This window comes from Otolemur garnettii, unplaced genomic scaffold (assembly GCF_000181295.1).
Source record: "Otolemur garnettii isolate 467f Iridium unplaced genomic scaffold, OtoGar3 scaffold00077, whole genome shotgun sequence".
NCBI classification, from domain to species: domain Eukaryota; kingdom Metazoa; phylum Chordata; class Mammalia; order Primates; family Galagidae; genus Otolemur; species Otolemur garnettii.
Window position 1 is genome coordinate 2,844,703 of NW_003852472.1, and position 10,038 is coordinate 2,854,740.

The window sequence follows — 10,038 nt, forward strand, 5'->3', positions numbered from 1 at the left end:
TCACTGAAAGCTCATCTGGGTTGTGAAACTCCAGAGCTGGGGCTAGGCGGGGCAAGAGAAGGGCAGGGTGCCTGGACTAGGGGCTTCCTGGGGTCTGTACAGAACTGTGAAGCCAGGGCTCTGTACAGACCTCAAGGCTTACTGCTACTCCCTGCCAGCACTTACATCCTGTCTTCCTGCAGGGGTGAGGGATATTAGCAGGGTCTTTGATGGAGAGAGTACAGAGAAGGGCTAGATAAGCAAACTGTGGAAATAGGACTGTGCTTGGGCCTAGAAGACCCAAATCGTCAAGGTCATTGCTACAAAGCTAGAGGGTATGTTGATTGATCCCATTGGCAGCAGGGCACACGTGGTAGTTTGTAATTAAACACCAGAGGGAAGACTGAGACAATTGCATATAGAGTTCCAGGATGGATGACTGGTATGATGAAGCTTTTATTAATGAAAGATTTAGGTCAGACTTCTGAAAGAACTTCCAGATCAAGGTGAAGGAGTAGACCAAAAGGAAAGTCAGGTCATCTCCTTCTGATGAAAAGTACACTGTCTCCAGGCAGGGGGCTGGAGTCCATGACACCATGAGGTCATCTTTTAGCCTCAGGACTCAAGGCTATAAAGGCCTTGGCAGAGCCACCATGGTGCTCCCAGGGAAGGCCCCCTCATCTGGGCAGTGTGGACGTCCAGGCCTGCCCAGGCAGGATGGAATGGGGCACAGGCAGCATTTGTTGTACTTGGGAACAATTAATCCCTTGGCAATGGAGGGTGGGTGGCCTGGCAGCTGCTTCTCCACGTGGGTGCCGCAGGCAGTGGGCTGGCTGAGCGGCCCCGGGCATCGCCCCACCCTGCTGCAGCTCTCAGTGGGGAACCAGGCATCTTAGGAGCCTGCACTCTCAAACCCTGAGCAGTTGGAGGCCAGCCTTCCACTGACAGGAGCACATGCAAGGATAGGAAGGCATAAAGAGCACCCACTAGGTGCTCTAGCAGGTTGCACACACCAAGTGCTATTTGCCCACAGGGCCCAGGAAGGAAGGGGGCATAATGGCCACTTTGTAGATGGGAGAATGGACCCTCAAGAAGTAAAGTGACCAACCTGTTCATACATACAGAGAGTGGGTTGGGTCAGGGCATTGGGGTCTAAATCCAGAATTCTCTGATTCCTAGAAGAAAGAGGGTTGAGCTGGCCAGGTCCTGGGCTCCTTGCTGTGGGCAGCTCCTCCCCTCATTCTTCCTTTCCAAGTGCTAGAATCTTTAGGGAATTTCTGGCAGGTGAGTGCAACAGAAACAGAGCAAGAGGAACAAACGTAGTCAGACCAGAGGGTAGCCCTGGGACCAGCACAGCTGGGGCTGAGGCCGTGGGAAAAGGCACACCACACCAAGGGGGGGCCTGACCCCTCACCTGCCCCAGCCTTGCCTCACTTCCTGTCCAGTCCCCTCTTGTCTTCCTGGCCCCTCTGGAAACAGGAAAGGTCTAAGCATGTCCCCTGCCCTCTCAAATCTCAAAAAACAGGTCTGGGTTGATAGAAGCCACTGCCAGAGCCAGAGGGCAGGGCCTGGGTGCCAGGAAGCCAGTCTTATCCAGCTGCCACTCTGGTGCTGCCCAGGGTAGAGACTCGTGCTATTGAGGGCTGGCTGAGCCTTAGGGGACCTAGGTCACACCAGTGGGAGATGAGTGGGGAGTGGCCCTTGGGAAAGGAGGCCACACCCAGTGGAAGCCATGTGACCCCTCCACAGCTCAGCAGACCACACCTTTGGATCTGTCCCTGGGGAGGTCTCACCCCTGGGGCTTGGGACCCTGACAGCCAGAGCTGGCACTCACAGGAGAGATTCTCACATAATTGGAACCAAACCCGGCATGGATATAAACTCCAACCTGATTGCCCATCGGTCCTGGCCAAGGCTGTGGAATGTCTCCCGGAGGGGGAGAAGGAGCAATTGGGCCCAGATGTGGGGAGGAGAGAGCCAGAGGGACCCATTTGGCATCTCACAAATGTCTTAGCAAGGAGACTCCTGGACAGAAGGACATGGTGGGGACAGAAAGGACTCCCAGATACATAGTCAGGGGATACCTGCAGGGAAGCAGAGAGGCCTGGGGTGGGGCTAATGGTGGGAGCCAGATGGGACCTGGCCTGAGTGAGGTCCTGCTCACAGACTGCTCAGCTCCAGCCCCCTCAAGGAGCCTCCTGGCCCCTGCTAGCTTCTGGCCTCCTAGGAGAGGCACAGACCCAGCTCGGCTAGTCAGGGAGCCTCGGCACAGTCACATCTGCACAGCACATAGAAGTGGGTCACTAAACGATGGCAGCTGTTCCATAATGATCACAACACTGCCATGTTCCTGCCCTGACTCTGTAAGACCTTTCTCATCCTGGACCCAGCAATTACACCCACACATTGGCCTCTCCTCACCTGTCTCTCTCTTCTCTACAGGTGTTGGAGGGCTCGCAGGTGGTGGCCTTGCAGCAGGTAAGTATGTTCACCCAGACAAGATGCCTCTAGGGTACCTGCCAGGTATGGGGGGCAGCCAGGGTACAGGGGTACAGGCCAGGTTCTGTCCTGGACACTGATGCTGACACCACCTGCCCCAAGCAGCTGCCTGGGGCATGAGGGAGTCACAGCTGGGTACCTGGGTACAGTTACGACAGTGATGAGTGCTAGTGGAAGAAGTCCCTGAGGCTCAGGGAGTTCAGGAAGGCGTTCTGGAAGAGATGGGTGTGGAAGTTTTATCCCAAAAAATCCATGCAGCTTTCTCAGGCTGAGGAGAGCTGTCTGACATGATAACCCCCAGCACGGAATCCAGTCTGGGTGAGCCGTGGTAGCTAAACATCGATGTCTTGCAGCGACCAGAAGATCCTCAAGTCTCTTCCTGAAGGGGACAGGGCCAAGCAGGACTAGGACTTAGGAGTCTCTGTGGGTGTGTCAGCTCAGGCCCTCACCCCATCCTCCCCTCCGCAGGACTCGGAACCTTCCCTGCCGGCACCTTCCCAGGGGCTCTGGTGCCCGGAGGAGCAGCTGGCGCTGCTGCAGCATATAAAGCTGCCAAAGCTGGTGAGTGGCACTCTTGGGGACATGTTGTAAGCCCTCTGGTTACCACAGCTCTCCACTGTTCAAGGAGCCTGCCCTCACCCCAGGCCTAGGAGGTAGGTGCAGGAGCCTCTTCTTGCAACCTACTGAGGTTTGGGGAGGCAGCTGGCTGTGCCCAGTCTCAGAGACAGTTGGTGGCAGACACAGACCTCAATGCTGAGCCCTCAAAGTCCATGGTCCTTCTTCCCCCACTGTTCCTTGCATGACTCCTCACATCTCCCACTCCTGACTTTGCAGGTGCTGGGCTTGGGGGTATTGCCGGAGTCGGTGGGGTCGGTGGCATTGGTGGTGTTGGTGGCTTAGGAGTATCTACAGGTATGGTGGCTGGTCCTGAGCTCCCTAGGTCAAGGCTGCAGGCTCAGGTGGAGCCAACTCTGACGTAGCCCTCTCTGTGCCAGGTGCCGTGGTGCCTCAGCCTGGAGCCGGGGTAGGAGTCGGAGCCGGAGCAAAACCTGGGAAAGTGCCCGGTCAGTGTGGAATCCCCTGGGCTAGAGGACAGAGGTCAGGGAGGGGCAGAGGTGGGGAGGAACAGAGCCCCTCCAGCCCACTGCACTGGGGGAGGAAGGGCGGGGCCTGCCTGGCTGTAGCAGAGCAGAGAAAACACCAGGCCTGGCCTACCTTCCCAGCCCTTCTCCCAGGATCTTGGAATAGAACAGATCTCAGAGACAGGCTCCATGTCAGGCTTTCAGATGACAGACGGGGAAACTGAGGCTCAGAATGGCAAGTCAGTGCAGGAGGGCCCACTGCAGGTCACAGTGGAGATGGGTGGGCCTGATGTCCTCTGACGTCCAACTGGTGTTCATTCTGCTGCACCAGACCCTTCAGGAAGTGACTTCAGGTTAAACAAAAGGGTGCATGAGTCCACACAGCAGGGAGGGGACATCTGGAAGTTGTTAGCCAGAGGTGGGCTGGCCAGGCCATGTAAACAGGCTCCAGGAGACAGAGATAAATCCACACACAGAAGGGTTTGCAGATGACTTCCGAAACTCGTGGGAGGAGGGCTACAGCCACCCTACGTCTGTCCCTGGCTGGCCTGCCAGGCACAAGGACGGCTGGTTTGGGAGCCCTGAGCTTGTCCTAGGGGTGAGGAGAAATCAGGGCTCCTGGAGACTGTGCTGCTGCTCAGGGCTCCTTTCTCTTTCCTCTGCAGGTGTGGGGCTTCCAGGTGTATACCCAGGTGGCGTGCTCCCAGGCACAGGTGAGGAAAGGGAGAAGGGACCCTACAGAAAGAGAGGGCTCTGTCAGCCTCCCTGGTGCCCCTCTGCCCCTACAAGCCAATGCCACAGAGGCCTTAGGTCCTGACCAGCGCTGTCTCCCCAGCATCCAATCTCAAGCTTATGGACATAAGGTCCCTGGCATGTCCCCTAGCCCCACCCAAGCCCTGATCCCAGGCCCAGACCATCATCACAGCCTGAGATAGGCACCTGAGAGCAAATCCTAGTGTGACCAGCTATTTCCCAAAAACTGTGAGTCACCAAGGTGCCGCCCAACAAGTTTGCCCTGCAGGAGACCCCTAAGAGCTCCGACCTCAGCCTCTACTCCCTGTTAGGGCCTGACCACCCCACCCAACATGTGACCTCCTGAATTCCCCCAAAAGCCCAGATTCAGACTGCTTTGCAGGATTTACTGACAGGGTGGCCCTCCCTTCTCCTCCCCTCTCCAGGCCAAGGTGGCCTAGCCCCAGGGGACATGGGAGAGGTGGGAGATGTTGGCACAGGGGTCCCCCGGCCGCAGCTGAATGGCTGCTTTGTAGCCTGGGCTGAGTGAGCAACAAGCAAGAGTTCCAAGGCACAGGCTTCCCCAGACTCAGCCAGGCCACCGCACACCGCTGTCCCTCTCTCTGCCTGCTCTGCCAAGGGCCGTCAGGGCAGCTTTTGTGATTAACTCCAGAGTAGAGATGAGGCTGCCTGAGGCACCAGCTCACATGGCTGGGAAATAGGATTAAAACTCAGATCTTCTGACCTTGGGCCAGACAGGGAGAGAAAGTCACCACCAGTCAGGTTTTTCCTCCATCCACCCCGTGAGCCGTGCCTGTCACAGACAGTGCTAAAAGAGGTCAGCTGTAGGACCCAAGGAGGGGAGGGGTGCCCAGCTGGGCCCATGGGACCTGCCTTCATGCCCTCACTGCCGGGCCCCTGTCTGCCCCCTCAGGAGCTCGGTTCCCAGGTGTAGGGGTGCTCCCTGGGGTCCCCACTGGAACAGGAGTGAAGCCCAAGACCCCAGGTATGCTGGCCAGGCAGGGTGGGGGGGCATGGTGGGACTCTTCACCCACCCTCTGGCCTGGGATGTGAGAAGGGATGGACATCCTGGGCTCACTCAGGGCCCTCTGGGTGGGCACCCCTTGCTCTAGCACTGGGACAGCTGGTCAGGATGGGCAGCACAGTGCTCTCTTATCCCAAAGTGCGTGCCAGGGCAGCACGAGCTGGCCTGCCTGCCCCTCGGTGCAGCCCTGCTCTGTGCACATGCTGCCAGGGTCATAGTGACAGCTCTTTGTCATTCCAGGTGGAGGCGGAGCTTTTGCCGGAATCCCAGGTGAGACGAGGCTGGTTGGGCCACAAGAGTGGCCAGCCAGGCAGGGGCTTGCAGAATCCCCACCCAGCCCCACCCAGGCCTGCCTGCCTGTGGTCAAGTGCCTGCACTCCAGGCCTTGCTGGCTGCAGCACAAAGCCTGCTCCCGCCACCCAGCCCCCATCTGTGTAACAGCCTAAAAGAGTCCAGAATGCCCACCCATCTGTGCCAAGGGCTGCAAAAGCTACAGGCCTGACAGGGGCCCAAACCCCAGGAGGGAGAGTCCTGTCGCAGCTTCCTGGAGGAAGTTTTCTGCCACTGGGTGTGATCAGTGGACCCACCATGGAAGAGCAGGGAGGCCCTTAGGCAGGAAGGTTTCTGGGCACAATGGGGAGCCCCTTTTCTCCAAGCAGAAAGTGGGGCATGAGGCAGAAGGTATGAAAGGATTACTGGGACCTGAACTTGCTCTCTTTATTCCCTCAGGGGTTGGACCATTCGGGGGCCAGCAGCCTGGAGTCCCCTTGGGTTACCCCATTAAGGCACCCAAGCTGCCAGGTAAGTCAGAGTCACAATTCAAAGGGCCTCCCTGCTGAGGAGTCAGCCTGAGGGGCACCCATCTGGTCAAGGGTCTCTCTTTGGCTGGTAGTGGCTGGAAAACCTGGGTATTGAAGCCCACTTACAGTCATCATCCAAAGAAAACATGGGGAAGTCAGTCCCACAGCGTTCGACTCACTTGTGTGCACATGCAGACACACACCCATGCATACACATGCACACACAGAGACCCACAGCCCTGATGGAAAACCATCTGAATTGATGCTAGGAAGCATAATTCATTGGAAAGATCCCTCCAACATCAACCCCCCTGCACCCCTACTCCTCCTGCTGTGATCGGCTCAGATAATGAGACGCTTCCCACTGGGGAAGGGACATAAGAAGATCCTCAGACTTGGGTGGTGTCCGTAGCTCAGTGGGTAGGACACCAGCCACATAAACCAAGGCTGGTGGGTTCAAACCCAGCCTGGGCCTGCTAAACAACAATGACAGCTGCCACAAAAAAATAGCCTGATGCTGCGGTGGGCACCTATAGTCCCAGCTACTTGGGAGGCTGAGGCAAGAGAATCGCTTAAGTCCCAGAGTTGGAGGTTGCTGTGAGCTGTGACGCCATAGCATTCTACCCAGGGCAACATAGTGAGACTGTCTCAAAAAAAAAAACATCTTCAGACTCTAGGGACATGGTAGGATCTAGATTTATAGGCGATGAGTGTCCCTTTCCTCCTCCACCTAGGCCTCTGCTCTCCTGAGAGCTTCTGGGAGCAGCTCGGGACCCTTGTGTATGGGGGTGGTCTCAGGCCACAGCATCTGTAGGAGTAGGTCTGTCCACCCACATAGGTGGGACCCCAGCAAGGCAACCCCTGAGCCTGCCCTGCCCTCTCCCCAGGTGGCTATGGACTGCCCTACACTACTGGGAAACTGCCCTATGGTAAGTAGCGCCCTCCTAGACTTGGGTTTTAGCTCTTTCTGGCTCTCATGTCCTGGCAAGGGTGCCTCAGCCCTGGGCTAGGAGGGCACCTGAATGGGAGGGATGAAGTCTTAGAATGGGAACCCCAGAAAGGAAGAGTGTGAAATTTGGACTCAGACAGCCTGGTTCTTGCTCTTGGCTCCCATTCACCCATAACAGGGCCTTGAATGAACCATTTTGCTTCTCTGAGCCTCGGTGTCCTCATCTGTACAATGAGAATAACAATCTCCTCACGTGTATTTGTTTTCACTTTGGTTGGGGTGATGAGCTATAGACTAAGGATGGCCTGGGCCCCAAGGGCAGGACAGGGGAGGGCAGAAGCAGTGGCATGTCTGCATGGCGACCAACGAACCTCTTTGTTCTATAGGCTATGGGCCTGGAGGAGTGGCTGGTGCGGGAGCCAAGGCCGGCTACCCAACAGGGACAGGTAAGGAAAGCCTCCTACCACTTCCAGCCAAAGGAGCACTGACCACCCAGGCCCCAGAATCCTGGGGCTGGCCAGGATCTTCCCTGAAAAATAGGCAGCCCATCCTACATCCAGTCCCTGGGCTGAACCTGGAGAAGGGTCCTGGTTAAGGGCAGCTCCACTGGCCTCTGCCTGCTGTGTAGATACCCCCCCTACACACACACCCAGACCTCAACAGGCTGATTCTCTCAGAGCTGAAAACAGCCTGGATAGGCTCTGCAGATTTGGGAGCACCATTTTCAGAGTCTTTCCCTCTCCACCCTCCTTTCACAGGTGTTGGTGCCCAGGCTGCAGCAGCAGCAGCTAAAGCAGCAAAGTACGGTGAGTACCCAGCCAGCTCCAGCCCCCAACCTACCCATGCCATTTCTATGGAGAGGCTGCCTCACAGACAAGCAAGGGGGCCCCTGCCTGCCCCTGCCATTTGCCCAACATTTTCAACACTGTCCATCCAACTATCTCTCCCTCCATCCCTCCATCCCTCCATCTCTCCTTATTGCCACTCATCCCTCCACCCATTCATTAATCCATTGCTCCTTCCTTCCATCCTTTCATCTGTCCTCCTCTCCATCCCTCTATCTCTCCATCCCTTCATCCCTCCCTCTCTCCATCCCTCCATCCTTTCATTCCCTTCCTCTCTCCATCCTTTCTTCCTTTCTTCCCTCCCTCACTCCCTCCCCCCACCCACTCTCAGACACCAGAGACAGACAGGTCTGTCTGGAGAATGTGGGTGCTGCTGTGGAGCCAAGGAAAGGGAGGCATTATTTCCACCCAGGGAAGATCCAGAAGGTTTCCCAGAGAAAGTAACATTTGATTCAGGCTTTAAAATGTAGGTGGATTCTGCCATGTGGTTAAAACAGGAATGAGGAGCCTAAGCAGAAGGGATGGGTACCGTGATGGTTAGAAAGATAATTTTAGGTGGTACATATACAAGCATTTTTTTAAAATGACAGTTATGTATCACTTTAATGTGTACCATAAAAATTTTGAGTCACTCCTCAAACCAACAATCCCTTGGATGGCACCACTGCAGAGGTGGTGTGGACTTCTGTGCCTGTGCCAGGGTAGAAGGGCATAAAAGAGAAGTCCTCTGTTTTATTCGCAGTGCCTGGGGAGGCCTTCCTGTGGATCCTCTCCGGTCAAGGGGCAAGAATGTGGGGAGACGCTCAAAGCTGGGCTTGCCCCATGGAAGCCCCATGAGGTCCCCCCAGGCACCCTCAACTCCTTAACTGGGGGAGACAGCTGGAACGTGGGAGCGGGAGCAGGACTGTGAGGGGCTGCCAGAGCCAGGCAGCCAGGCTCTTGGATTACAAACTTGGCCAAGTCTTTGGAACACAGGGAGAGGAAGCCTTGAACATTCCTACTGGGGCCCCTCTGGCCCAGGGAGCAGCCACTTGTGGTTTCTCAGTATGTGGCAGTGATTAGAATGGGATTTGTCTGAAAACACAGAAGTCCCTTAATGAGCATGTTGAAATGGACACTTTGGGGGTGAGTCAAGGAGCAGGAGGTGGGAGCCTTCACAAGCAGACCCGCCCAGAGATACCCAGGCCTTGTTCCCCGATGAGATTGAACTGGTTAAAATGCTGGCGTCTAAGTGGCCTTCCTGCCCGGCCACATTGCACATCTTCCATCCCAACAGGTGCTGGAGGAGCTGGAGTCCTCCCTGGTGTTGGAGGGGCTGGCATTCCTGGTGGGGCCGGTGCAATTCCCGGGATTGGAGGCATTGCAGGTAGTGTCTTTTCTAGCAGGGGATGGGTGTCCTTGAGAGGGTCACAGGACAGGGACCTCACCCTCTGTGGCTGTCTTTCCAGGAGCTGGGACTCCAGCTGCAGCTGCAGCTGCAGCTGCAGCTGCAAAGGCAGCAGCTAAGGCAGCCAAGTATGGTAAGTGGCCCCTGGGGAAGCAGCCCAGGACTTAGATCTGCCCTGGTCTCTGCATGGGCCTTGGAGACCCCAGTCCTATAAAGCTGGATGGACTTGGCCTTTGTCCACCTATGACATCCTATCTACTTCCTGAGCCCCTCCCCAAACATGTGCTGTTCACACCTCCTTGCCTCTGTTCCTTCTGGTTGCTCTACCTGGGATACCATCTCCATTGTTCTCCATTGACACACAATTGACCAGCAGGGGGAAGGGACCTGTGGAGCACCAGGCTCCTCCCACTCCATCCTCCCATGGCTGCCCCACAGGTGTCCCCTGCATCCCTGCCTGCACAGTGGTGAGAATTCTTTTTTTTTTTTTTTGAGATAGATTCTCATTATGTTGCCCTCAGTAGAGTGCTGTGGCGTGACAGCTCACAGCAACCTCAAACTCTTGGGCTGAAACGATTCTCTTGCCTCAGCCTTCCAAGCAGTTAGTACTACAGGCACCCGCCACAACACCCTGCTATTTTTTTTGTTGCAGCTGTCATTGTTGTTTAGCTGGCCTGGGCTGGGTTTGAACCCACCACCCTCGTGCATGTGGCTGGCACT

The 10,038-nt window shown here is 56.3% G+C and overlaps 1 protein-coding gene across 3 annotated transcripts in view; it reads left to right on the forward strand.

The window, feature by feature from the left end:
* The window catches only part of ELN (elastin), a 32,617-nt gene that overhangs the window by 8,635 nt on the left and 13,944 nt on the right, over positions 1-10,038 (forward strand). For all 3 annotated transcript variants that reach the window (XM_023515740.1, XM_023515739.1, XM_023515738.1), the window contains exons 6-18: positions 2,422-2,457; positions 2,947-3,039; positions 3,313-3,390; positions 3,474-3,542; positions 4,226-4,273; positions 5,227-5,298; positions 5,578-5,607; positions 6,067-6,138; positions 7,025-7,066; positions 7,473-7,532; positions 7,845-7,892; positions 9,208-9,297; positions 9,380-9,451. In XM_023515740.1, coding sequence (XP_023371508.1) covers positions 2,422-2,457; positions 2,947-3,039; positions 3,313-3,390; positions 3,474-3,542; positions 4,226-4,273; positions 5,227-5,298; positions 5,578-5,607; positions 6,067-6,138; positions 7,025-7,066; positions 7,473-7,532; positions 7,845-7,892; positions 9,208-9,297; positions 9,380-9,451 — 810 coding nt within the window. The remainder of the gene's footprint in view (positions 1-2,421; positions 2,458-2,946; positions 3,040-3,312; positions 3,391-3,473; positions 3,543-4,225; positions 4,274-5,226; positions 5,299-5,577; positions 5,608-6,066; positions 6,139-7,024; positions 7,067-7,472; positions 7,533-7,844; positions 7,893-9,207; positions 9,298-9,379; positions 9,452-10,038) is intronic.